The sequence below is a fragment of the Rhinolophus sinicus genome, chromosome 9, assembly GCF_057876585.1.
Source record: "Rhinolophus sinicus isolate RSI-liver-muscle chromosome 9, RSI-T2T, whole genome shotgun sequence".
NCBI classification, from domain to species: domain Eukaryota; kingdom Metazoa; phylum Chordata; class Mammalia; order Chiroptera; family Rhinolophidae; genus Rhinolophus; species Rhinolophus sinicus.
In genome coordinates, this window is record NC_142509.1 from 39468994 (window position 1) to 39496796 (window position 27803).

The window sequence follows — 27803 nt, forward strand, 5'->3', positions numbered from 1 at the left end:
ATTCTGATTTTATGTTATATAGATTCCACCGCCATGAAACAAATAGTCACAATGAAATAATGTGAGACCCAGCAAATCTGGACCTTATTCCTCTGGGTAAGGACGGGCTAGGACCCAGAGTCACGGACTCTGTCAGGTAGGCACTGGCGACACTGTTTGTCACAGTCCCTGCGTCTACCCCTCTTTGGTGACCAGCCAGCTCTGACTGCATCCCTGTTGGTGCCCGGGTGTCATGCGGGAGACCCTGCTCGCTGCGCCATTTGTCGTGCAGGGAGGCCTGCGGGGTCTCTGCTCCCGCTCCCCACACAAGAACGCAGGACACGGTGAGGCCAAAAAGGAACACCCACGGAGCCATAGGTAGGGGAGTCATACCACTATATTCTCTCTGGCGGCACTATACTCTCACTGGAGGCTGGATCCACACTGTCCGCAAACCGCCATCCACGCTTGCCAGCCCAGCCGCCATCTTCTTGCTAGCCCCCATTCTTTCTCTCTTCTCTCCCTCTCTCTGCTAGCGTAGCCACAGCAGTTATATTAGTGGCCAATGGCTCACTGGTTCCAGCTGACGGCCAACTAGCCACAGCTGATGGCCATCCCATCACAGTTGATGGCCATTTACTACCTGAGCCAGTACCTGTCTATGTGAGGCCGAGAGCCTGCAGACTGCTTTCTGGGGCTCTGCCCCCACACTGGGCCTTCCATCAGCAACAAGAAAGAGAGTGTATTTTACGCACAGCTCCCAGTGGGGTGCATTCTGCAGTCTGATGTGTGGTTTTTATTGTCTCTCAACTTCTACAACCTGGTCTGTCCCGTCAATGTCATCACCTGCCACTGCCTACATGTCCCTGTCACTCCTGCTGTACCAAAGTACTGGTAGTTCCTGAACACCCCGCCGGCTCTGACCACAGCCCTTCAGCCAAGCGGTCCCCACCGCTCCCTGCAGAGCCCATCCTTCCGGCGGCGCCCTTCCATGGGCGTCTCCCCACCGCCCCTCCCTCCAAGCACTCTGCTCCCCTGCAGTGACCGATTAGCCCCCTCAGGATCCACTGATGGAAGGATGAACTGCATCCATTCATTTTTCAGTTTCCAGAGGCAGATACATTGTTGCCTCCAGTAACTGAAGCCACTAGCCTTCTGGTCCCACTGTCAATATGGAAACTCTTAACAATGTTCCCCCAATTTCTCTCTGTGGCTTTTCTTTTTAAATTCTAGGTGAGCTTTGTGAGAAGTCCTGTTTGCACCTTCAGAAGAATGAGGGTACCTGCATCTTGCTCTCTGTATTACAACGTTTTATGTCTTTAGAAACCAAGATTTCACACATCACACACCCCAAGACACTCCTGGGATGTTTCACAAAAGCGTTGTATCTTTAGCAATTACAAGGTGAGGCATGCAGAGAAAAATAACCACAGAGGGAGAACTGTTACTCCTACCTTCTAACGTCCTTTCTTGGTATTTTTCTCCCCTGCGGCTGAGGCGGCCAAAGATCTATTTCTTGTTTTATTGTGCCATCTGCTGGGCACATTGCAGGACAGCTTTTTCACCAACATAGTAAATCTTTTCTGGAAAGGCTCAAGTTCGTATTGTATTCCAAATTGTGCCTTTCACTTTTTAAAAAGTGCAAACCTTTTTGAGGCCATTTTTTTTGGTCCTAAATTACTCCCATCTTCAAGTTTTGCCTTTTCTCATAAATTCTTTAATTGTGAATGACGTCAGATCACAGATCTTGCCTCAAATTTCTCACATTTCTCGGAGCATGAGAATCAGTTGGTGGGCCTGCCAGGTGGCGCAGGTGGTTGGAGCGACGTGCTCCTAACGCCGAGGTCACCGGTTCGACTCCTCCATGTGCAAGGCCATAACACCAGCATGAGCCAGGGAGCTGTTTCCTACACAACTAGACTGAGAAACAACGTCTTGAACCTGAGTGAGGGGGAGGCGGAAGAAGGGGAGAATAAAAAAGAATCACTTGGCATCTCGTTAAAAGAAAATTCCTTCCTCCCATCCCCAACTTACTGAATCAGCATCACCTGGCAATGCGTTTTTCAGAAATTGCAAGGACCCAGTGGATTTTTACAATCAAGGTAGTGTGGGAAACACTGAAATGTAGCCTGTTCCTTCGCCCCCCCCCCCCCACAGACAAGACTGTAGGACTTGGGGAGCTGGCTCAGGGAGACTTCCTCCCTCTCCAGCTTCCCTACCTGCGCTAAAGCATACATTCTTCACCTGCAATATAAATGCAGCTTTAAAACTAAAACAAGTCAGGCAGCCATATCGCCACTACCCCCTACACTTTGTTATAAAAAAGCTATTGAGTTATTACTGGATTTCACCAGTTGCATAATTACTTACGGTCAGCCCCACTTTTCAGCTGACAAATAATTCTGTTGTATTTTACAATAGTTTTGTGTTCATTTTGCCCCGTGAGGAAATAAACTCCCATTTAGTTCATTCCAGCATCGAGCTCGGTGCCTCCTGTCAACATGGCCCCTGGATCCGCGGCACCAGCATCACCTGAAAATTGTTAGCGGTGCCCAGCAGTGGGTCCCACCTCCCAAGCCAGCAGAGTAGAACCTTGGGGGGGGGGGGTGCAGCAGTGCAGACAAAGCTTTTGAATCTCTTCCTTGCGCGATGATATGCATGATATGCATGAACTCACCAGCCAAGTTTGTTGATTCGGGAAGTTAAATGTGTAGGTGCGCAGCCGCCTGGCATCCTGGCCTTGCAATGCAAATTTATTTTTTTTGGGGGGGCAAAATTCAAATCTCATCTCTTGAGTGAAATAACTTCTAAATTCAGTGGCCACCCAAGATTAAGTTCACTTTTTTACAGCACAGCGGTCAAAGCGCACCTGGTCACAATTTCAAAGTTTCATGACTCTGAGCTTCAGCCGGGAGTGAACTGAGCCCACGGCCATCCTAGCCCTCGCGGGATTACGCTCCAGGGACAACATCTGGCCGGGCCGGGGGTGGGGCCTGGGCGCGGGGCTGGGCGGGCCGGGGCGTGGCCCAGCCTGGGCGGGGCTCGTCTGGCCCCGCCTCCATATCCGCCCCGCCTCCATCTCCGCCCCGCCGAAAACCGCTGTCGGCGCAGCAGCCAATCAGGGCGCAGCGCGCGCCTCCTGTCGCACCGTTAGCCGGGTCACGTGCAGGACATGTTTGCACTCGCTTGAAGTCCGTGTCCATCCGCCCAGAAAAAGGAGACCGCGCCCACTTCCGCCGGCGCCCCGCAATCGCCCACAGTGGGAGCCCACAGCTGACAGCGAGGTGACAGCGAGCGGCGTGGCTCTGCGGGGACGAGGGGGCCGGGTCCCTGGGCGCCAGCGTCCAGGCGCGAAGTCCCGGCGCGGAGGGATCGGCGTGGGTAACGGTTGGCGACGCGGCGGCGGGACTGTTAGTGCGGCGGCGGCGGCGCGGCCGAGGGAGCTGCGCGGCGGCTGTTCTCCGGCTCCAGCCTCCGGGCCTGGTGAGGCCGCAGCCCCAGGGCGCGCGGGGCTCCACCGCGCCGTGTCCACCCGCGATCGTGGCCCCACGCGTGGTGGGCTGGGCGAGCCGTGAGCGGACCTGCGGAGCGGGGTGACCGGGGTGGCGGGGGCGCAGGGCCGAGCGCCCACCTCCGGGGACGCGGGCGTCCGCGGGCCTCAGGTGTCGCCTCTCCGGTGTGATGCTGGGCGGCGCCGGCCGTGTCCCCTCGGGGCCGTGATGGGCCGTCCGGCCTGGGGACCTGTGAAGGGCGAGGGCCCAGCGCCCAGCGCGGCGGGCGGGAGCCCTGGGTCCCGGCACGTGGTGACCGTCAGCGTCGCCTGGAGCCTCGCTCAGGACGGGGAGCTGGGGGCCCGTCTAACTGCATTTCCCGCACGTTCCCGGCAAGTTCCAGTCGGAGCCACACTGAGCAGTACCGCGCTGCGACGGCGGTGCAGCTGTCACGACTGTCGCTGACGGAGGACAGTCCCAGGGCTGCCCGGCTGCCCGCGATCAGCCGTCCTTTCCCGTGTCCGCGCGGGACAGGGTGGGGGCTCCCCACCCAGCGGATGGCAGCTGGACACAGGCTTTGCAGGACAAGGTGGAAGGAGCCCCCGAGCTGGGCCTGGAGGGACAAGCGGGTCTTCCTGGTGCGGACAGGACGCAGGCGGGGCGGGTGACTCGGGCGGCTGCTGGTCTTCGCTCGTGTCCACGTGTGCGGGGCGCACCGGCGGGCAGACCTGGGCGCGCACACTAGTGCGTGACGCGTGCCTTGTGTCCCCACAGCCATTGTCGCAATTGGCATCGCGGGAAACAAGGGTTTGACATGGCGTTAAAGTTCATTATCACACGCTGGCGTCCCCACAGCTTATGTTGTGCAACTTACTTTGGAAATTGCTGAGTTCAAATGAGATTGAAAGGCTTTTTACAGTTAGGTGAGCCAGTGTATCTGCTTTGAATCCTGGAGAACGTGCTAGGAAGTCACAGAGGCCTTTCAAATTGGAGCCTGTCATTCGATTTGTCTTTCCAGGAAGATGGTGATGGAACAAAGCCTTTGAGAGGCTGTTAACAGTCAGGAAACAAGATGGTGTGACTTAAGGCACAGTGATCTTTAATGTTAATAGGCTGCTCCTCTCATTGCCCTCAGTGGTCTCTCATCGCACCTGAACATCACGTTCCAGGCCCTGCTTTTGTCTGTGAGGCCTTGTGTGGACTGACCCACGGCCCCCTCAGTTCGCCGGCTCTCAGTCACTTACTGCGGTCACACTGGGCATCTTTCTGTTCTCCAGACAAGCCAGGCGCTCAGCCTGTGGAAGGGCCTCCCTCTTGTCTGAGGACTGGTGCCACCTGCCTGCCCCCCAGCGCCCAGAGCTTCTCCAGCTCAGTGTAAATGGTAGCTTCATTGGAGGCAGGCCTCTTCGGGACGTAAATTAGTTCCCACTTTCTTTTTTGTGAGAACATGTTGCTTATTTCCTTCTTAAGCTCTTAAAATTTTATAATGACAACTTGATATGCCTTTTCCACTAGGCTAATATTTGTTGGCTATTTCTCTGTGGCAGGTACTTTGTAAGTGCTTTGTGTGTGTTCTCGGCGAGCTTGACAATTGACCTGTGTGGTAGGTTATTGTAACTCATTCCACAAAGGAAGGCACAAGTCCCAGGGTCCGGGAAGGAGAGGGATTTGGGCAGTCTGACACTTACAACCTGGTGGTACTGCTTTCTGCGTGGGGACGGGGAGTGGGCAGGGAACCTTTTATACACAGTAGCACAGCCGATGCCTGACACAGGTCCTGGCTCCCCGTGGGTACTTAGAAGCATGGTGGTGCTGCAGAAATGGGGACAGTGGTTGGGTCGCATGAGGAAGGAGCAGTAAAGGAGTAGTTTCGAGAGAAATGACTCAGTCATTTTTCTTCAGCGACCAAGAATGAGACTATGGGACAGAAATGATGTCATAGGAAAGACACTGGCCTGGGTACATTCACTTTAAGCTACACATGGAATTGTGGGAGGATCCAGGAGGAGGCAGTTTATACATACACGGGTTACCTCAAGGGCCTGGCATGAAACTCGCCACCAATGCTGTTTGACAGTAGCTTCCACAAGAAAAGTAGTTACCAGCATCCTCAGTCTCAACAGTTTCTCCTGCTGTTTATACTAGATCAATTGAAAAATGAAACAGTTATTAAAATCAGTCTTCCACTTGTGCCCTCCCACCTGGCCCAGCACCCAGTGCAGTCAGCACTGAAGTTTGTTGAAGGCGGGGCATTTGTGCCGTAAGAAACTATATGTTAGAGAGGTTAGGAAAGAGGAAGTTACCAGGAGCTGTTTCAGACTTCCTGACCAAATCAGTTTAAAGGTGCCCTTGTAGAAACAGTCAGATGTAAGCGTGTACACTGAGTGCTGTCCTCACGTTTATTTCCTTGCAAGCAAGAACGCAATGACTGGGCGAGCCAGAGCGCGAGCCAGAGGAAGGGCCCGTGGTCAGGAGACGGTGCAACACGTGGGCGCTGCTGTGGTGAGTGAGCCACCATTTCCGCTTTGATCATGGAAAGCTCTTGGCAAACCTGTCTTGGCCTCGGCTGGCCTGTCAGGGACAAGGTGAGGCAGGAGAGGAACGCTACAAGGACGAGTGTGGCCCACGTCCCGAGGGTGCTAGACATGGGCTTGTGACTCTCGGTGGTGACCCTTTGTGAAGGAACGTCTATAATAAAACACTGATGAACAGTTTAGATCAGTTTTGGCTGGATGCCTTAGATTTGTTTGAGACTCATTACTTCATATCTGTGAGTCTTGATATAATAAGAATGTTCTTTATTTGCGGATAACTGCAGAGTCAGCAGCCTGGTTACGCTCAGCTGAGACCTCAGCAGCCCCTAGAGGGGGAGCTGGTTGGCCGAGGACGACTGAGAGGACCAGTGGGAGCAACAGCCAAGTCACAAGGTGACGGGAGTGAGAAGACCGTGTGTGTGGGGGGGGAAGGTGTCCTGTTGGACGTGAAACGGTAACCAGTGTACACACTAAATAAAACGTCCAGTATAACGATCTCACACTGTGTAGCTGTTACCCAGTGGGGTGTCACAGGCTTTCTTCTTTCCCTAGAAATGGAAAGAGCATGTCTGTGACACGCCCAAGGATTACAAGGCAATTAAATGCTAAATGAATCGTAAATTCACTTATTCATTAATAAACCATTTTAGAACATTCTCTTGGCATCTTTTGTGCTAGGAGAAGCTGGAGCAGGTTTAACATTTGTAGCTTTGGTTTATAAAATACATTTCACACGTGTTGTATTGGGTCATCCTGCTTCTCAGATGTGAAAACCGAGGTCAGAGCTGTGACAGCTGGAGGGGTCAGAGCACCAGTTCTGATTCCAAACACGGTGCCTTTTCGCTGCATTGTTGCCAAAAATGAATTATGTGGATGCATGATACAAGATTCCTCTATGGCTATTAAGTTTTCTTATTTTTGTATAGGAAATAACAGGGCCATATACACACGGGGAATTAATGTAGGAACATTGGATTTTAATCTGTGAGGCGGGCCTGGGAGATGGCTGGTCAATTAAATAGTGTCGAGGCACGTGGATAACTAGAAAACAAAGCTGTGCCCTATTTTATCTCTTGCATTAAAGTCCCATGTACTCCAAATACTTAGTCATAACCAGTGAAATCCGTAAACATTAGAAAAACCACAGATGGATCTAAAATCTTGAAGTGGTATAAAGTGATCTGTGACAAATTCTGTCAGTGTCAGAAGACAAGCCGGACACTTACTGGAATGTTGTCTGATACACAGAGCATTCTTACAAGTCCGTGATCCTGAGCAGGCGGGAGAGTGGTGAAAGGGCCGTGCACTGAAAATACAGAGGCCGATGAAAACGCTCAGCCTGGTCATTAAAGAAATGTCAGAGAAACTGGCACTCCATTTACCTGTTTCTTCTCCATTTTGTTTGTTGCCAGTGTTGGCAACTGCAAAAGTGGTACCTGTGCTCCCCGTGGGTTGCATGATGGCTCTAACTGGTGGCAGGTTGTGATGTGAGCCTCGGCAGTGGCCCTGCGCAGGGGAATGTGCTGGATAAGTAGGTACCTGACTGTGTACAGGTGTGAACTGTATACCACACGCGGTGCCAAAGCACTGGAAACACATGACCAGTCAGAGCCACAACTACTGCCCGTAACCACAGCACCATTGAGCCATTTTCAAGGACGGAGAAACCCAACCGGGCTGTGTCGATTGAAAACGAGCTGTAAAACAGCGTTCGCTTTGTATTTTTACTAAATGCAGGTGCATGTGTGTATTTCCTGTGTGAAAAGTTTTGAGGAAAAATACATACGTTGATAGCACTTCATCTGAAGAGTCAATTAGAAGATAAAGGGTCTTGTATTTGTTACTTGATGATGTATCCAATTACATGTGTTACTTTTTGGGTACAAAGTGTTTATTTTTCAAGTGCCTGATGAGACTTCATTTATGGGCATTAATCTCTTAAAGGATTTTACTCAATCGTTTTCTCTAATCTTGATGCCTCAGTTCTTTGGAAACTTCAAATGTTTTAATCATTTAGCTGCGTTCAAAATATTTAGCAAAACTTCACTTGAATTAAAACTTTGTATAAAATGATGAGCTGAAGGTGTTTTCAAGCATTTCTTTATGGATGCAGCCTTGCATGCAAACGATACTGTGGCAAGTCCTTAAATCTGGTGTCTCAAGCACTCCCCATGCTGCTCTCCGCTAACTCGTTTTAAGTTACTCGGGAATGCTGTTCAGCGTCTGTAGAAAGGTGCCCTACCTTCCCAGCAAGGGTCCTTGTGAGGAGTCAGTCCTGCCTGGGTCGTAAGTGGAAGGCCGAGCTACCACTTCTCACCGCGTTTGTAAGGACGGGACTGAGCTGCTCATCACAGGAAAAGTTCCAGTACCAACTAGGTGTTAGAAGTAAAAACGGCACATTGTAACAGATGGGTGGTTAATGAGGTGACGTTTAGGACTTTGGTTTTCATTCTGTGAAGGGGGTGGACACACCAAAGGGTAGAGCGGCAGCCAGTGTGATCTGTGCCTTTAATAAATCACTCTGACAGCTGCATGGAAGGGAATTAGCAAGGCTTCCAGTTTCATACGTTCTCAAATCTGTCATCTAGAGATTGACAGTCAATCAAGCTTTGGTTAAAGATAATAATCGCAGTATTATACGTGTAGGTAGAGAGGGAAACAGACCTCACCATTGTTTATATTCAGAAACTTGCAATCAGGTTTTTGCATCCAGAACTGAATTTTTTAAAGAAAAATTCAGATTTTTTCAGGGGAAAGCTCAAACCTTTATGACCTGCTGTTGCTCTCAGGTAAGATGCAGAATGCCTGACCTGTGTTAGGATTCTCAGTCAGGGCCATAGTGGTAGAAACCGAACGTGCTGGGGAGAGAAGTTCACTGAGGGCGACAGATAGGAGCAGTCACATATTTAAAGGACCTTTCAGTCGAGCCCCTGAAAGTCCCGAGGTCCAGGAACCAATGTGTTCAGCAGCCCCTTTAAAGTGCTTTATAAGTGATGTCTCGTAGACACTCACCACGTTCCTGTGAAGTTCATTATCCTCAATTCTTCAGGTGAAGAGCATGAAGCTGTCAGTAAGATGCTTCCGCGGTGTGTCTGGAACTGCCATTGTGTTTAAGCCACTGTTACTTCTCTGACGAAGAAATCGGCAGTTCTGAGCGAGTTCTGGTGCTTGTGGGCGGAAGAGAGCTGGGCTCTTTGTTCTTTATTTCCTGTTCCGTTTTACTGGGGTGTATAAATTCTCTTTTCTTTTTTTAAGAAGTCCAGATTTCTGCTGGATTTCAGGAGCTATCATTGGCAGAGAGAGGAGGTCGTCGTCGAGACTTCCACGACCTCGGTGTGAATACAAGACAGAACCTGGACCATGTTAAAGAGTCAAAAACAGGTAAGGTCACTCTTTTTTTTTTTTAATTAAAGTTTATCAGGGTGACAATTGTTAGTAAAGTTACATAGATTTCAGGTGTACAATTCTGTACTACATTATCTATATCTCACATTGTGTGTTCACCACCCGGAGTCAGTTCTCTTTCCATCACCATATATTAGACCCTGTTAGGTTCATTCTTAATGTAGTTCTGTGCACTTGCTTCTCAGGTTTCAGGACAATGCATCGAAGTGCTTTGTCTTAGGTGCTTTCTTGTCTGTTGCATTGCCAGATAGAAAGGGTATGTTTGGTCCAGGATGCTGCATGGGTCTTTCTCCCCTTTGGCTTTGAGGAAGTAGGTTGCAGGTGTCTTCAGCGGCACCAAAAGGTTTTTTTATTAAATAGTACGTCGATCACTTCTTTCTTTTAAAACTTTCTGCCATAAAGGGATCTGGTTGGTTCAGTTGTAAATTACTTGGTCAAAGGAGGATTTATTTCTAAATGTGTGCTTTTAGGGGTTTCCCTAGATGGGGAGGGGCCCCCACAGTCTGGTGGTGTCTGGTGTTCTGTCTTTGGGTTACAAAAGGGTATCCACCTTGTCACATAGGAACGATTTCATGGAAGGACAAACTTGGTGATTTGCTAACTGAGTGTGACTTGTTTTCACAGGTTCTTCAGGCATCATAGTGAGGCTAAGCACGAACCATTTCCGGCTGACGTCCCGCCCCCAGTGGGCTCTGTATCAGTACCACATCGACTACAACCCTCTGATGGAAGCCAGGAGGCTCCGCTCCGCTCTTCTTTTTCAGCACGAAGACTTAATTGGAAGGTGTCATGCTTTTGATGGAACAATATTATTTTTGCCTAAAAGACTACAGCACAAGGTTATTTCAGATGTCGGTCGGGATGGGAGAGGGAGGTGGGGGATTCCACTTCAGAGCAGACCTCCACAATCTAAGGTAGCTCTCGGAGCAAGCCCGTGAGAGCCCGTGGACTAAACCCAAAGGTCCTGTGGCATTGTCGTGGCATTCTTACATCCCGAGTAACTCAGTGATTACAATTCCGTTACAGTGTGGGCACTTACCCGCTCTTCTCTCGTAGCCATCCTTTGTCTCCACTTTAAAACTTGTCTGTACGTCTCATTGTTGCCTTATTAAACAGGCGTTATATGACTAGTTTTCTTTTAACAATTCAAAGTTCGGTTTTGCACCTGTCTGGCCTCAGGTCACTGAAGTTTTCAGTCAGACGCGGAATGGGGAGCATGTGAAGATAACGATCACCTTGACCAATGAGCTCCCGCCGACGTCACCCACTTGTTTGCAGTTCTACAATATCATTTTCAGGAGGTACGTTAGCGTCTTGTAACGTGTTATTAGGAAAACTTTAGACATAGAGCAAAGTTGAAAGAACTGTACAGTGAATACTTGTGTACTCAATTTCACAGTGGTTTGTGAGGGTCATTGGGTCGCTCTGAACAGCAGCCGTTTAGGGCCTGGTGTGCTGGTAATGTCACTGCAGGCAAGCGTGCGTGTGTCTAACTCCCTTTCTGTGCTGCCATTTGCTATTGGAGCCTGTGTTCAGAACACTCCCATTCTCAGAAGCTCATCGCTCGCTGTGTTCCTTCCCCCACCACGCTGGTGACTGTCCAGGCAGCAGGGCATCTGGAGGTCTGTTCAAATGGGCTTGTTTCATCCCAGGAGACACTGCATGCTCTGTCACTTGCTTTCAATATAGACACCATATTTCCCAAATCTAAACTAAGGACCCATGTCCTGCGAAGCTTTTCCCCCTGCAAGAAGCAACGTGGGAGATTTGCCTGAGCAATGAGGCACAATACTGGGACTTGTAATTTACCTCTTGAACTTGGTCATGAGATGCCTGTCACTGATGCCAGGACGTTCATCTCGGTGGGCACCTGTTTTGAATTAATGCAATCAGTAGGCTGATTTTTCTCTAAATGAGGGGTTGGCAGACTTCTACAGGGGGCGGGCAGTGAGCACTTTAGGCTCACAGGTCCTACGCTCTCTGTCTCAGCCACAGAGCGTTTGTAAATGAAAGGCCACTGCTGTGTTCCAGGAAAACGCTGCTGATGGGCACTGACCTTTCATATAATTCATGCATCATTAATCTTTGGGTTTTTTCCAATCTTTAAAAATGTAAAAAGCCATTCGTCGCCCCTCGGCCCGACACAAAATGGCAGGTTGGCTGGATCCGGCCCGCGGGGGCCCCACCAGCCCCTGTAGTAAACACACGCCACTGTGGTCGCAGCTGGGACACACCGATCAGTATTCACTTCTCTGTTCTGACCTTTCAATTCCTAGGCTTCTGAAGATCATGAATTTGCAACAAATTGGAAGGAATTATTATAATCCAAGTGACCCAATTGACATTCCGAATCATAGGTTTGTATGAAGTGGAGAGTTTCTATTCCTGAGGTTTGGAAAGTGATGCTCAAATTTGAAATGACCAGATTTCCCCCTGTGGCTGTTAATGGTGCCCATGACATTCAGTGGACATTTAACCTGGCGTGGATAATAGACACATCCTAGAATACTCGGATTTGTAAAAACCACAGGAGAGCTGAAAGACATGCCTGACTCTAACTCTGTTTGCTCTGAGGTAGTAAAACTCACCAGCTAACCGGGATCGCTTCAGAGTTACTAGTGGATAAGAGTGCAGCCCACGAGGCTTAGGTGTATCACAGTGATGCCAGGTGCTTTCAGTTAGATCGGCAACTTTGTCAAATCTTGGGCCGGGGTCCCTTTGATTTTCAGGCGCTATTTGAACTTGTGTGAAGAACACGCCTGCTCTCAGAAGCTTAGCACTAACTTTATGTTCCTCCCTGCCCTCCCTTTAATAAATATTAGTCTTTTCATTTAAAATTGGACTTACCCAGTTGTTATAAAAGAACACTCATTGTTGAAAATCTCTAATAGACAGGTCTTCCTCTGGAACCACGTAAAACCTAGAAAGAAGTAAATTGACTCAATCAGAACTTTTGTACTTTAAACCCAATTCATAAAGCTGAAAAACGACTTGATGCGTGTGAACCACGCGGCCGCTCCTGAGGTGGCCCCCCCCCCCGCCCCCCAGGTTGGTGATCTGGCCGGGCTTCACCACGTCCATCCTGCAGTACGAGAACAACATCATGCTGTGCACCGACGTGAGCCACAAGGTGCTGCGCAGCGACACCGTGTTAGACCTCATGTTCCACCTGTACCATCAGACCGAGGAGCACAAGTTCCAAGAGCAAGTCTCCAAAGAGCTCATTGGTCTCATTGTTCTTACCAAGTAAGACGTCTTCCTAAAATGCGAACGAACCACTTTGTAAGTCTTACGACTGTGGCTTTCTCGTCCTACAAAGTTAGGAGAAGGGAGCGTTTCGAGTGCAGGGGTGGGAATGGCAGGGAAGTGGAGGGATGCTTGTAAGCTCTCAAGACGAAGCTTTCGGGGGGGGGAAAGCACAAATACCTAATGACTTCTTTCCTTTCTAGTTTTACTTTCTAATAGTAATTTAGTCACCTTCCCGTCCATCCATCATAGTCTTTAAGAAATTCTTTTCCGTTTTTCTTTCCATAACATTGCATATTCCTGAGTGATTTGAAATTTCATTTTCTAGAGAGTACATACTGTCTAGTTAGTCTTCCTCTCCGATATTTCTGCCCATCTTAACCAAACACCACTGCATGCTATTGTCCCACAGGTATAACAACAAAACCTACCGAGTAGACGACATCGATTGGGACCAGAACCCAAACAGCACCTTCAAGAAAGCAGATGGTTCGGAGGTCAGCTTCCTGGAGTACTACCGGAAGGTGAGACGGGCAGCCAGCGGGGCTTTCGCCCTGGTGTGGAGTGCTTGGGCTGGTGGGGAGAAATCGGGACGGTCCTAACGCCATGTGTTATAAAGCTGCGTATAAACGTGTCCATCAGGCAACTGCTGCGTAGTTCATTTTAGCTCCCGAGCCAGTCAGAAGCGCCCTCTCCTGCTTCCTCGGCCGCAGAACTCAAGGTTACATTGAAGTTCAGCTTGTGGAGGACGAACGGGAGGGTACTGGGCGGTAAGCACTGCAAGTTCACAGCTGCCCAGCCCTCCCCTTAGTCTAAGGCGCTTTCAGACCTCACCTGGGTGTGGGGTGAAGCTCCCGAACCCCCGCGTGAGTCGTGCCCCGTCCGAGTGTGGGCTAAGTTAGAACTTGTTTGACACGCTGACCGTGCAGACAGGCTTGTTTTCCTACGGCGACACGAGCTTATCTTCTAACACTGTTTTTATAAAGACGTGTCTAGCTTTTGGCTCAGTAATCACCACACTGAAAAAAAGAAAGGCAAGTGGGGGCAAGAAAAACAATTTCTGACTGGAAGAAAACAAGTGTTTATGTAGGAACACAGACTGGCATTGTTGTAGCGCTCAGAGGTGAGCAGATCTGGGCCCTGAAGCCTCGGAAGGTTGGATTCCATTTGATAACTCGGTTAAAAGTGCAGGAAAAGTATTTCTAGAAAACATAGCAATTAAAATCTTAAAACTTATCTTTGAAGTGCTAAAATTTATCTCATTTTTTCAACTTTCTGTAGATCATTTCCTTTGTCTAAAAAGCTGGATGAATGAACTATTATATATTCACATTTTGTCTCAAAAGTATACATCTCACTAGTGACTTAGTGACCCTTGAGGGGTAAATGCTGTGGCCTGATCTGCTCTGAGACAAACACCAGGGGCCACTACAGACACAAGTGGTGCTCTGTGAAGTTGCGTTAAGAGCTGATCTTATTCTGGGCAAAATGAAGGCAGACGAGGGGTCAGCTTAGCTCAATTTCTTGGCTGCTCTTTCCACCTCTTTCCTCCTTGAGGATCCCAGTTACAACTAACCTCCTCCTTCCACGTGTCAAGTTACTGTGAGAAATGAGTCTCAGTGTTTTTCTGTGGTTTATTTCAATAATCACTGTTGGGTGGGAAGAGGTGATGAATATCAACACAGGACACTGGTGAAAGTTTGGTTTAAACCTGCGCAGGGTCGGGGACGTCTCCCTGAGACTAGGACTGAGTCTCACCTCCCAGTGTGGCTTCTCTGAGCGGCCTTTTAAGTGTTGAAAAGCTTCCAGGTCCCACCTCAGGCCCAGCCTGGCCGCCCGCTGTGACTCCCTACATATTCACTCGCTGCTGTCTCGTCTCGTCTACACCAAGACGTCAGGTTGAATATGTTACGATTCCCGATCCCTGGCCCCAGCCTGGCGTGTGTAGGCTCCACGGCGCCCTGATTCTGAGTGTCTGGATGTCACGAAGATGCTGCCCAGATGACCCACTGGACGTGTCATCTCCCTGACTGGGCCCCTGGGTCAGTCAGGGTGCAGCCTGTACAGAATCGGGGTCTGTAGTGCACCCCTTCCGTGCCTCAAGCAGGCACGCAGGCCGTTGAGCGAGTGAACGGGTGAATCACAGGTCACTGAACCCTCGGCCCCCACATCTGTCTGCCGGACCCTGTGTGACTGTCTGTCCAATCCTGTCCGTCCGCCTTGCTGTCTGAAAGACCTCCCTCCTTTTCTGAGTGGTGGCCCCGTTGCTCTCACCTATTCAACTGGTCTCTCGGTTTTTTCATCTCTCCCGCCTCCTGATCCATTTTCAAACTCACACAAATCCGATGTTACTTTCTTCTACCTGAAGAAGTTGAGAGGCTCTGCGTTGCTCTGTTGACTTGTTTATGCACGTGGGTCTTTGTCCACCGAGACGCTGAGTGACTGGCCTGCCTGCTTGTTCATCCCCGTCAGGCCCCGCCCTCTGCCCCCACCTTAGCTAATCGCGGGTGCCTCTGCCAGAAGCGCTGCCGGCTTCCCTCTTGCTCTCAGATGTCAGCTCAGGTTATTTCTGAAGGGAAGACTTCGCTCACTGCCAGGGCAGATGAAGTGTCAGCAGATGTGATTAATGGAAAGGGGGTGGGGGGAAATATTTGAAAGAATCAAGGCATTCTGAGGACTTCCCAGTAAGTGCAGTTGTAGTCATAAGTGACGGCGTGGATTTTATAAAGATAAGAGCTGGGAAACAGAGCAGGAGACTCGAGGGACTTGGGAAGGGAAGGTTGTGGTCGGTCAGTTTTAAAAGAAAAAGGGCTGACATTAACATTAAGCAAAAGTGAAACTGCTGGTTCTCAGACACGGAAAGGTGTTCAAAGGATCGACAGGCTTTTGTTTGGACCCTAAGAGGCTAGAACGGGGGCCCCAACGTTCTGTAATCAGGGGCTAAGCATTTAAGTTCCTTTGGGGGAAGAGAGCGAGAGTCAGAGCAGTTCTGCAATCACTCTGTGTGTGTTGGCTCCCAAATAAATGTGTGAGGAGGGTGACTGTGGGGCCCCCATTCAAGAAAATAGGTTGAACACAAGAGTTTGACATGATATTTTCTAGTTTAAAATAAGAAAATTAACTTTTTTCCTGGATGTCTGGAAAAGAGTTCAATACAGGACAAAGTCCAGAACAGGCTGGAATTCATGGTCTCTGAATTCAGGCGGCTGAGTGAGCAGGACCTTGTCAGATACCAGGAATAAGGACTGGACGGAGGAGATGACCATGATGACACTACTCTCTTGTGTGTTTAGTGGAGACGTGATGTTTTAAGGAAAAAGAGCAAGTGACGGATCAGAACGAGGGTCTTGAAGACCCTCAGGGCCACGAGCTCGAGAAGCCGGTGACGGCGCTACAACTGCAGAGCTGAGCGCAGGCCAGAGAGCGTCTCGTATGCACAGCAAGTCGCGGGCATCGGCGTTTGCTGTGTTTTTACAAATTGTGCAAACTTGCCTTAGACAACGGTGGCACGTGGGAACCTTAAGATGGGGAATCTTAATACTCTGAAACCGAAATTCACCTTCAGTGTGTCGCTCCGTAAAAACTTCCTGCTGAAAACTGTCGCGTGGCCTGCAAACCGCCCTTCCCACATTTATTCTTAGAGCAGAGACTCACAGCTGGTTCTCACTGTGATGCCAGTGGGTTCAGAGGAATCCCACCGTGGTGAAGACCTGAGTTACACAGGCTCCTGCTTATGAATCAAGAAATGAAAAAATGAAGCGAACAGAACTGTGACGAAAAGTCAAAGCTTAGAGCCTTACTGCCCTTGGCCTCTGAGTTTCTAGGAAAGGAGGGGCTCAGGAAGGCACATAACTCACCACCTGCTGTAGTGGGGTTCACACTGCGTTTGTGAAGCCAGCCTTGCTTTCGATAGCATCAGTCGGAATTGACGCAACTGACCGTTCTGCCCACGGACGTGTTACCAAAGGCGTTTACTGTCAACAGTGACGCCTTTCTCCTCTCAAACAGCAATATAACCAGGAAATCACCGACCTGAAACAGCCGGTGCTGGTGAGTCAGCCCAAGCGGAGGAGGGGGCCCGGGGGCAGCCTGCCCGGCCCGGCCATGCTCATCCCGGAGCTCTGCTACCTCACAGGTAGGCACCCGGCGGCCGCCCGCCGCTCCGCCCCAGCGGGCACTGGAAGCTGCTTGACAGCCGCCCCCCGCCCCCCCAAACCCTCAGAGCTGGAATCCTTTCCCTGTCGCCAGCCCACACCTCACTCACAGAGTGTTCCCTTCAGCAGACACCTTGAAACGCTTTCCTTAAAGGGCTCACGGACAAGATGCGGAACGACTTCAACGTGATGAAGGACCTGGCGGCCCACACGCGGCTGACCCCCGAGCAGCGGCAGCGCGAGGTGGGCCGGCTCATCGACTACATCCACAAGTGAGTGGGCGCCGCTGCGCGGCGTGGGTGCGGCGGGGGGCGCGTTCCTTGCGTGTGGCCGTGTTTGGGGGTGCTGTGCTTCCTTCTGCCCCTGAGTGAGGCTGCCGTGCACCAGAGAATAGTACCCTGAACCTTGGCAGCCGGGCCTTTGACTCTTCTCGTAGAAAAAGGTAACAAAACGAAAGTGAAATGTTTGGGGGCAAATCGATTTTCTCTCGGTTATAACATGAGGAAGAGATCGCTTGAATATCAGCATTTTAAATGAAAGGCTGTCGTGAGGGGAACATAGATGGGGTGACAGAAAGGGGCTGTGCCTGGGGTCCCCAGAGTCGTCCCGGGACTCGGGCCCGAGGGACACGGGAGTTCACTGCAGCCGGGGCGGACGCTGTGCAGGCCCCTGTGCTGTCTGCTCACGTGTGGCGCCTGCTGAATACGTTCACAGAGATGACAACGTGCAGAGGGAGCTTCGGGACTGGGGTCTGAGCTTCGACTCCAACTTGCTGTCCTTCTCAGGAAGAATCTTGCAAGCAGAAAAGATTCACCAAGGTGGAAAAACAGTAAGGCCCTTTGTAAAGTCGCCAGTCCTGTGGGATTCGGGTCAGACCCCCAGAAAGCGAGCAGAGCGCCCTCGCCAGGCCAGCACAGCTCTCAGCTCCCGTGCTCCCCACCTCCTCGGCCATCTGCCCGCAAAAGGCAGGGGGGGTGGACTGCCCCAGGAGTGGGCGGGAGATGCAGAATTAATCATCTGCAGCAAAACGGTGGCGTGAACGTCTTCAGTAACCTGAGCGGCTTCAGGTGCAGTGGGGGTTCTGCCTCATCGGGCCCCTCTTCCGTCTGCCGCCACAGGGACACGCGTTCTTTGGTTTCCTGTTTGCCTGGACAATGTGTGTGTTAGGACACATGTTAAACAGTGTGGTGCCTTTTCTGTTTCACCTTCAGAAAAGGAACGCGGCTGTTCTAAGGTGCCTGAAGCTGCTTCAGAGGGCAGGGTCCCCCGACGGCTGCTGAGTGTCCTCAGTAGTGGCCTTGCCCTGCAGGCGGGCTGTTTACCTACAGTTCTTTTCTTATCCCGGTAGAAATAATAAAAACGTACGCCCGCCTGAGGGCCGCCGGGAGGTAGGAGGACGTGTAAGAAGCACCGCAGTTCCCTCCACGATGCGTGTCCCTGGGTCGCTGGGCTCTGGTGCTGTGTCAGCTTCTGCCCGGCTGTCCGAGCTTTCCCAGTTTAGTCTAGCCGCTTCCCTTTCAAAGCCAAACCTTTTTGTACCTTTGTCATGAGGGAAGTCATACCTGTCTTCGTAAGATTCTGGAAGAGATGAAGGAGAATGCAGCTACAGCACTCGGGGTCCCTGGTGCCAGCAGGCACTTGGGTGGCCACTGTGGACGTGAGTGCTGTCCTCCTCTGCACACACTTTGTCTCTGTCCCCTCCGAGGGCACTCTGCCCGTCCCTGCAGCCCCAGTGTCAGCGGGGCCCCCTGAGGTCCCCCACGTCAGTGGGGGCCTTACTGACGACGCTTTGGCTTTCTCGTGGGAACGCACACAGAACGGTGTCTGACTTTCTTCCAGTTTGATTACAACCCCCAGTTTGCAGACTGGTCGAAGGAGACAAGGGGGGCACCGCTGATCAGTGTGAAGCCGCTGGACAACTGGCTGCTGATCTACACGCGGAGAAACTACGAGGCGGCCAACTCGCTGATCCAGAGCCTGTTCAAAGTGACGCCAGCCATGGGCATACAGATGAAGAAGGCCGTCATGTAGGTTTGCCAGGTCACTCCCCCTGATAATGACGGCCACGCGGAGCGTGTGGGGCCTCGGGAGTGGTGAGAGAATTAACAACTCGATCATCTTCATGATGTGACACAGCTCCGCCGGACGCGGACACAGACGGATGTCAGTAACTGGGAGTGGGCGGGAGACCTGGCCGGGCTTCTCAAGGTCCTGCTCTCGTGTGGGACAGACAGCTGCCGTCCCAGTGGCGGCTCTGGGTGTTCTGTGTCATGTCTCACCGGGAAGTGCTGTCTATACCACAGCATACAAGGCTTTTTGACAAACGCTGCGTTTGCCGCCCCGTCCTCTGACTGGATTGCGTGTTTCCATGCTAGGATCGAAGTGGACGATAGGACCGAAGCCTATTTAAGAGTCTTACAGCAGAAGGTCACATCAGATACCCAGATAGTAAGTAGCTAATTGACCCACAGGCGGCGGTCCTGGAATGCTGGCTTTAAAAGGGGCATCTGTAAATCTCAGAACTTGAGTTCATTTTCCAAATATTATAATTAGTCCACAGCTGGCCACAGAATATATTTGTTACTTCATACAGTAGCTAAGTTCATGCCCGCTCTAGTCGTGTGCCGTGGAGCTTGTGCACTCACTGAGAAGGTGGGGAAGGGACGGGAAAACAGCCGCCTTAAATTTATTTGGACTCAACGGCTTTAATTGTTCTAGAAGACGGGGGAAACAGAAAGGCCCAAATGTAAACATCAGCACTGTTACCCAGCACGCACTGTAAGTGATGAGGCGGCAGCGCTCACGATACGGTGTGCGTCGTGCTTTACCTCCGAAATGAACTGGCTTCACGGAGCAGCTGTTGTAGGCCTTCATCTCATACGCACATGCCAAGGCAGGTCACTGCACGTTGTCAGGGATAAAGGAGACGCCCAGGACGGGAAGACGAATTGGTTGGGGGCTGTAGAGAAGGAAGACAGGAATCTGGGAATAACCTGGAGAACACAGCAGTGAGAGTCTGGAACGTTCCTAAACTTGGACGTCCAGGATTTGGGCAGCCGTGCGTGGGTCAGTTTATTTTCCTGCGTTACTGAGATGTAATTGACTGTAACTTGTATGATGATTTGATACACGTATCTGTTGTGAACTGATGACTTGATATGTGTATCTATTGTGAACTGATGGCCACAATAGCATCAACTAACACCTCCTTCCCCTGACATAGTTAGAGCTGTGTGTGTGTGTGTGCGTGCGTGCGTGCATATGTGTGTGTGTGTGCGTGGAGAACGTTCCAGCCGCTCTTCAGCAGCTCTCAGGACCAGTACATACCACAGGACTGGTAACTGACCACCATGCTGGTGGTGAGACGCCCACAACTTACTCAGCGTAAGCCTGGAATTTGTGCCTGTGGACCAACACCTCCCCGTTGCAGGCAGGGCTGTATTTAGAGGTGGCACGCCACTTTGTTTCCCAAATTGTCCATGGACTTCCTGGGACATGTCAGTTTGATCAGATTCTCAAGCCAGAGCCTTCAAAGGTTAGTGCCCACCTGGTGCTAGAGCATAGTTACGTCCCCAGGTTTTCAGGGCATTGCGTTTTAGGTGGTTTGCTGACCACGATTGCTTTGTCAGCACCGATCACTGAGCTGCCTGTGATGAGCAGTGTGTAAAGCTCACGTCACACTCACTAGCTGTACGGCGGACACGAGTAGTAACATAAATGCCTGTTCGGCATTCACATCTCACAGCAGGTGAGTCTGGTTTCCTTCGTCTTCCTTGAACTTAATCATCAGTTTCCTAATTCCTTGTTTGTTTTCAGGTCGTCTGTCTATTGTCAAGTAATCGGAAAGACAAATATGATGCTATTAAAAAGTACTTATGTACCGACTGCCCCACCCCCAGTCAGTGTGTGGTGGCCCGAACCCTAGGCAAACAGCAGACGGTCATGGCCATCGCCACGAAGATCGCCCTGCAGATGAACTGCAAGATGGGCGGGGAGCTCTGGAGGGTGGACATGCCTGTGAGTGCCAGCCCCTCGGGGGCTGTGTTTCAGTGGTTTAAGCAAAGTGGGTTGACTGTGCACGCTACCGGCGGCGTAGTGCTGTCACTGACACCCAGCACTGTTGTGACAGCTGAAGCTGGCCATGATCGTCGGGATTGACTGCTACCACGACACCACAGCCGGCCGGAGGTCCATCGCAGGGTTTGTTGCAAGCATCAATGAAGGGATGACCCGGTGAGTGATGGAACCGCTAAACATGGCAGCCGGGACAGAGTCCAGGGGCAGGTGTCTGGGGGCCAAGAGGTACCAGCACTGTGCTGATTCTTTATTTTCAAACTGCTGATTTCTCTGACTTCTCTCCAGCCTAAAGTGTAGGAAAGAAAAATGATTAATAACTCCTACCAGTATTCCCTTTCTTCACTGTCTCTGTCTTTCAGGTTATTTCACTATTATTTGTATTCCGTGGGTGGGTGGGGGCACATCTTGTTGAATGTGACCTTCTCTAGAAGCGTCTTTGTTTAATACATGTTATTGATGATTGAAATGTAGTTTCAAGTTTTCACATTGACTTTATTTTAGAAAACCCACTTCCGTTTACCTAATCACTTCTATTTCTACACAGTGAAATTATTTTTTAGTGCCTTGATTAGAACTAAGAGAATTGCCAAGAATAGGGGAGAATGAAAATTGGATGTATATTGATGTGTTGGCATCACTAATGGGCATATTTCCAGGCTTTTTATCCTTTAGAAGAGTGAAGTGTGTGACACATGGCTTCTCAGGGTTTGGCAGCAGAGTGTGCTTCTGTGTGTGTGGATATGGGGGCCCAGGTGGCACTGTGGGTGGTACGGCTTACATTTTATTTTCTCCTCAGTAGTGGAACAATAGCATTGATTTATAATAAAAGAAACTGAGTTTATGGATTTTATAAAGGATTTACTGCGTCTTCTTCCTTCTGTTTGGGCTCAGAAAGTATTTGGAGATATTAGCAGGTATCTTAGGGAGGTCAAAGGTCATTAATTACTAAGAGCGAAAGAAATATGGAGTAATCCAAAGGCAGGATGGCTAGACGGGCATTCTCACCATGGCTGTGATTTCTCTCTGAGCAGCTGGTTCTCTCGCTGTGTGTTTCAAGACAGAGGACAGGAGCTGGTGGACGGGCTCAAGGTCTGCCTGCAAGGTTAGTGTCCTGCGCTTGTGCTCTGGTTCTGCAACTGTTAGTGGAAGGTGTGCCCGGATTGTGGTGGGGACACTGTGGGCAGTGTGTGGTGTGCGCGTGTGTCAGCCGTGGGCGGTGGGCGGGGGTGTGTCAGCCGTGGGCGGTGTGCGGTGTGTGTGTGAGCTGTGGGTGGTGTGCGGTGTGTGTGTGAGCTGTGGGTGGTGTGCGGTGTGTGTGTGAGCTGTGGGTGGTGTGCGGTGTGTGTGTCAGCCATGGGCGGTAGGCGGGGGTGTCAGCTGTGGGCGGTGGGCGGGGGTGTGTCAGCCGTGGGCAGTAGGCGGGGGGGGGGGTGTGTGTGTGAGCTGTGGGTGGTGTGCGGTGTGTGTGTGAGCCGGCCCGTGTCCTGCACCCTCACAGCGGCCCTGCGGGCCTGGAACAGCTGTAACACCTACATGCCCAGCCGTATCATCGTGTACCGGGACGGTGTGGGTGACGGGCAGCTGAAGACACTGGTCAGCTATGAGGTACCACAGTTCCTGGACTGCCTCAAATCCATGGGCAGGGGCTACAGGTGAGTGGCACGGCCCGGGCGCTGGGTGTGCAGGGCCACTGTGCGGTGCTGGCTCAGTGTCGAGGAGGAGGAGAGCAAGAAGCTGACCTGCTGGGTGCGGGAGGTGGGGGTCATGGGGCGGGCGAGGCTGCGGGCATCCCCCTGCGGCCCTCGGCTCAGCGCCACCTGGAGTGCAGGCCCTGAGGCCCTGCGTGTGCAGACAGCGTGGGCGTGGGGCTGCTGAGTCAGGCCATCCCAGTCTTACCGTCCTCGTCCTCGTCACAGTGACACCTGCTTCACTGCTCTGCGCATGTGACTGCGCCCGTCCTCCTCGATGGGGAAGGTGGGGATGCAAGTACACGTCCCCGGGCAGCCGCTGCACGCAGCAAGGCCTCCTTCAAAACCCACGTGGGCTTCTGTCTCCTGTGCTCTCCCGCAGATGTCACTGGCCCTGCCGTTGGGCAGCCAAGTGCCTCCCACCTCACACTAGCTGATTCCATAAGTTACGCTGCTTAACGTGTGCTGGTTCGCTTGCCCCGGTGGGGGTGGGTGGAGGTCCGGGACTGTGGTACCAAGAGCTCAGCGCCTGGCCCGTGAGGGCTGCTGGGCTGGTTCCCAAGGACACACAGGAAGCCGCCAGGCTGGCTGGTGCATGCCTGCCCATGCACACGTCAGCGCTGGTGCTTCTGCCAGACCTTCTCGGCACACTTGGCCCCACTGGAGACGTGAGGGCTTGGAAAGCTGCACCCATCTGGGCCCAGCATGGTTTATGTGGCCTGTGGCTGAGCACTGAGAACGGGCTCCAGGCTGGTCTGCTCTGGGCTCACTGCCAGAGACCTTGTCTAAGCGTTGGCCCTACTTGTCCCTGACAGCGCCGTTATGACGCTGGCAAATTCTCAGAGCAAGTCAGGGGTGTCATCTCTTGAAGTAATTGTGTTTTGGGTTAAAATGCTAGTAAGCAGTTTTTAGTATTTTGGAAATGAAGGTTAGCGTTCTCTCCTACCCCTAAAACTCTTTTAACACTGTATTTTCTCACGACTGTGTTGTGTTTCACATTCTCCTCTGACTTCAGTATCTGTCCATGGCAGGTGTGTGTGTTTGGTGGGGAGCAGAGAAAGTTCTAGAGAGCACTGTTGTTTCTAGTCTTTTTAACTGTCTGCTACTGTAGCACTCTGCATTTCTAGTTTGTTTAGGTGAAATCACCTCCCTGTCCTGTGCTGGGCGCCAATCCCGTGAGGGAGCACAGCTGGGCCTCTCCCCGTTTGGGCCCCGTCTGACCGTGTGTGTGAGCAGCGCACTGTGCGCTGGGTTTGTGCTCGCAGAACAAGCGCCCTAGTGGGGAGGGCACAGGACCGGCCAAGGACGCAGTTAGCGTGATACTCACCATGTGCTCAGCGCGTGCCAGCACCGTGTGACTCCTTTCCCCCTCTGACGGTCCACACGCTGGGTCTGAAATGAACTGTAAGACGTAGCTAGAAAAGTGTGTGGACGTTGCTCAGGCCGACTGCACACTGCCCACAAGAGAGCCACAGGGATAGCACAGTGACCGCTGCACATTCACTAGGGGACAGTTTAGTCTGGACTCAGGGAAGCCAACTGAGGAGTTGACGTAAGGACTGGGGGGTGACGTGTGGGGGCTGAGGGGTGAGTGAGCAGTGACACCCCCCCCCCATGCACTGTGAACCAGTAACCGAGAAGCAGGAAGTCGGGCGTGGAGACCACTCGAAGGCACCTACCTAGCAATGGCTTCCAAGTAATACCTCCTTTTCCACACAGTAGGAAATGCCCAGTGAGGTGTTTCGAACTGTGCACTTTCGCAGACGGGCCGGGCTCAAATCTCCATGTGACAGACACAGAATGTCCCGTCTGCTGAGCACACGTCTGCATGGCCTGTGTCACAGGGCACGTGCACATGCCGTTGTTTCCCACCCACAGTTCTTCCTCATCCTCTAGTCTAGGGCCTTAAAGTCGCGGGGCTTCCCTCACAGCCTGGGCAGCTGATGTGTCCAGGAGGGTGGGAGGGGGTGTATTTCTTTTTAAATGGAGTATATGAGGTCTGACACTTAAGTTCACAAAGTTGTTGCAACAATGTTGCTAACCTTTTTTGATATCCGAGGGATTGTCCATTATAAGTTTATACCAACTGGACAGTGAACCAAGTTTACTATTGGGAAGTGCTGAAAAGGCTGCATGAAAAAGTTAGACGACCTGAACTTTTTGTCAACAGTTCATGGCTCTTGCATCACGACAATGCACCAGCTCACACGGCACTGTCTGTGAGGGAGTTTTTAGCCAGTAAACACGTAACTATTGGAACACCCTCCCTACTCACCTGCTCTGGCCCCCAATGACTTCTTTCTTTATCCGAAGATAAAGGAAATATTGAAAGGAAGACATTTTGATGACATTCAGGGCATCAAGGGTAATACGATGACAGCTCTGATGGCCATTCCAGAAAAAGAGTTCCAAAATTGCTTTGAAGGGTGGACTAGGCACTGGCATCAGTGCATAGTTTCCCAAGGGGAGTGCTTCGAAGGTGACCGTAGTGACATTCAGCAATGAGGGATGTAGCACTTTTTCTAGGATGAGTTCGCGACCTTCATTGTCAGCCTCGTATACAGCCAGAACAGTTCATCGCGTGAAAATAAGACGACTGAATGTAACTTTCTTCCTTGTCTTTAAGCCCAAGACTAACAGTGATCGTGGTGAAGAAACGCGTGAACGCCAGGTTTTTTGCTCAGTCTGGAGGAAGACTTCAGAACCCACTTCCGGGCACAGTCATCGACGTGGAGGTGACCCGGCCAGAATGGTAAGTCCTGATTGGCTGAAGGTGCTTCTCTGGCTCTGCATGGCCCGTGCCCATCAGCTCAGCCTGGGGACTGCGTTCTGAGCTGTTTCTTGTAAGAACTGCAGTCTTCAGCCAGTGAGACCTAAGATGACGACGAAGCTGTGCTCCGTGAGCTGGTTTCCTGGGCGGCGTTTCACGGGGGCAGACTGTGCGTGTGGGGCATTAACTATCCACACACAGGTTAAGAGCGTCGGCTCAACCCTGCATGTACTTGGTGGTTTTTCTACATGTGTAACGTTATCCACAGATTCTTGTTTTCTAATCAGAATTTTTAGATCTGTAACGCACTTAGTTCTCCAAAGATCAGAAAGCTCCGTCTGCTGAGAAAAGTGGCTTCTGAGTAAACACAGCCTTTTCTGTAACCTGGAGCTCCAGTCTGCTAGGAGAAAATAAGCGAACCCACTGGGACATTGGGGCACACTTGTGGGCACTCAGGGTCCAGCCAGGTCCTCTGTGGTGGGCATTAGTGGTCATGTCCGTGCCCTCCTCCTGAGAGCGAACGTCAGGATGATTTCCGCTCTTCTGCGGATGTGGTTGGGAGGGAACCTTTCCACACGGGCCCCTTTCATCAGGAGGCAGTGGCGTCAACCTGCAGAGTGTGTGGGGGACGCTTTTACTGGGGGTCTGGGGAATGAACCCTCACCACACTTGCTTTAGAGACCAATGATAATACCGATTTTAGCTCCATTTAGTCAGTTGTGTGACAGTGGGCAAAATATGTATTCTGGAGTGCACTGCCTTGCATGTCTGTCTTTTTCTCAGGCAGTTGTTAGTTACGGCAGAGCTTCTGACTGACTGGGAACAGACGGCTCGGGCAGCGCCTCGTGGGGGCACTTCCTACAGCAAGCCCACGGCCCTGCCTTCTGCCGCTGCCCTCTGCTAACCGGAGCTCAGGGCGACCCTGACCCGAGGGCATAGTCAGCTCCCACAAGTGGGCTCAGACCCGAGTCAAACGATGGAGTGTAAGGAGTGCCTTCTGTACCCGACGCTACGCAAGCGTGCCGGCTGCTGGGGCTCCTCGGGCACCTGGAGAAGCCAGGCCCTCATGTGGCCAGTCCTTGGCATGGGCACTGAGGCTGTGCCCTCGCTGCCATGGTGTCGGTTCGGGCGCGTCACTTCACGTTTCCTGTGAAGTCTGCACGTGCTGCACGCAGCTGGGGTCTCATCCGCCTCTAGTGCCGCGGGCAGCCGGTGCACAGCGCCCCGCCCAGCCTCCCCGGCTCCCAGGCCAGCGCTCCGCCTCGTGTCTCCTGGCTGCCAGGTGACATTTAGTAGCTCTGTAGTTGTGCTACCTGGTGTTTGTTTTGCCCTTTGAGCCTGTGCTCCTTCTCCTTACAGTCTTTCATGTTCTCTGCCTCTCGGACTTGCTTTAAATCCTTAACGGTCACAGTTAGTTAAGTAGCAGTGGGAACAGCCGGTCGGGCGGAGGTTCTGGGGCACAAGTGTGTTTGGGGAGGGCAGGGCCTCCTCCAATTCCCCACTGGGGGCCCCGGGGCCTCTGGCTGCTCAGCTGCCTGCCTCGATGTGCACGTGGGAGTTGGGACAGGTGGGTGCCTGTGTTGAGCAGCCTGTCACGTGTCTGTCATGCCATAGACTCCGTGACGAGTACTGACATGGAAGCAGCTTTCACACACACACGGTCCCGAGTGGGTCACGGTGCATTTCTGGGCCCCACGGCAGCACCGTCCTGAGGAGTCAGGTCACATTAGTCCATGAGACCTTTGCTGTGTCAGAAACTTGAATCATCTTGCTTCCAGCCTTCACAAAAGGAGGTCTCACGTGCTTGCCGTCTGGTTTTGTTCTGTAATTCCAGGTATGACTTTTTTATCGTGAGCCAGGCAGTAAGAAGTGGCAGTGTCTCTCCCACCCACTATAACGTCATCTACGACAGCAGTGGCCTGAAGCCAGACCACATACAGAGGTTAACGTACAAGCTCTGTCACGTCTATTATAATTGGCCAGTAAGTATTCTTATACATCGTGAGTCACTTTACAGAGTGGAATTGCTGTGTTTTCAGAGGCTTGTGTAGTTAATACTGAGCTTTAGCGAAAAGACAACTTCGAGTAATAGAAGCTTTTTTTCTTCCACCAAAGGGTGTCATCCGTGTGCCTGCTCCGTGCCAGTACGCGCACAAGCTGGCTTTCCTCGTGGGCCAGAGCATCCACAGGGAGCCCAACCTGTCACTGTCCAACCGTCTGTACTACCTGTGACCTGCGGGGGGGCAAGAGGAAGGGCCGCTTTGCTTTTTGAAAGTATAACTTGGGGATTTTTTTCAAGCTTAATTTTTTAACATTACCTTTCTCGATGAAACTGGGGAAGGGAATTAGGAAATGTTATACTGCTATTAACTTATTTTATAGGTAAAATTTAAGATTTTATATTTTATCTTGTTTGCTTCTCATAAATACACTGTGAAGAATTTTTTTGTTTTTGTTGG

At 51.4% G+C, this 27803-nt stretch overlaps 1 protein-coding gene and 1 long non-coding RNA gene across 6 annotated transcripts in view; one reads left to right on the forward strand and one right to left on the reverse strand.

The window, feature by feature from the left end:
* Nucleotides 1-17051, reverse strand: part of LOC109456424 (uncharacterized) — a 48375-nt gene extending 31324 nt beyond the window's left edge. Inside the window, exons 1-4 of one of the 5 annotated variants that reach the window (XR_016022435.1) lie at nucleotides 16920-17051; nucleotides 13087-13674; nucleotides 12257-12329; nucleotides 10705-11153 (exon numbers count right to left, since the gene is read on the reverse strand). This is a non-coding gene — a long non-coding RNA (uncharacterized LOC109456424). The other 4 variants (XR_016022436.1, XR_016022433.1, XR_012492635.2 and 1 more) reach the window with 4 other exon arrangements.
* Nucleotides 5364-27596, forward strand: PIWIL1 (piwi like RNA-mediated gene silencing 1). The gene is made up of 20 exons (XM_019748708.3): nucleotides 5364-5972; nucleotides 6289-6397; nucleotides 9260-9385; nucleotides 10034-10248; nucleotides 10589-10710; nucleotides 11686-11766; nucleotides 12458-12655; nucleotides 13068-13179; nucleotides 16664-16790; nucleotides 16964-17081; nucleotides 17524-17638; nucleotides 18649-18836; nucleotides 19185-19257; nucleotides 20626-20826; nucleotides 20939-21042; nucleotides 21918-21988; nucleotides 22385-22538; nucleotides 25201-25326; nucleotides 27179-27326; nucleotides 27460-27596. Exons 1-20 carry the CDS (start codon nucleotides 5895-5897, stop codon nucleotides 27574-27576), a joined length of 2583 nt encoding a protein of 860 aa, XP_019604267.2. The 5' UTR covers nucleotides 5364-5894; the 3' UTR covers nucleotides 27577-27596.
* The last annotated feature ends 207 nt before the right edge of the window (nucleotides 27597-27803 follow it).

Bases quoted from the DNA above. Each gene is read 5' to 3' on its own strand.
- PIWIL1 (XM_019748708.3), top strand. From the start codon at position 5,895: ATGACTGGGCGAGCCAGAGCGCGAGCCAGAGGAAGGGCCCGTGGTCAG. The intron at 10,249-10,588 runs GTTATTTCAGAT...GTCTGGCCTCAG, and splicing joins CTAAAAGACTACAGCACAAG to GTCACTGAAGTTTTCAGTCA. The intron at 12,656-13,067 runs GTAAGACGTCTT...ATTGTCCCACAG, and splicing joins GGTCTCATTGTTCTTACCAA to GTATAACAACAAAACCTACC.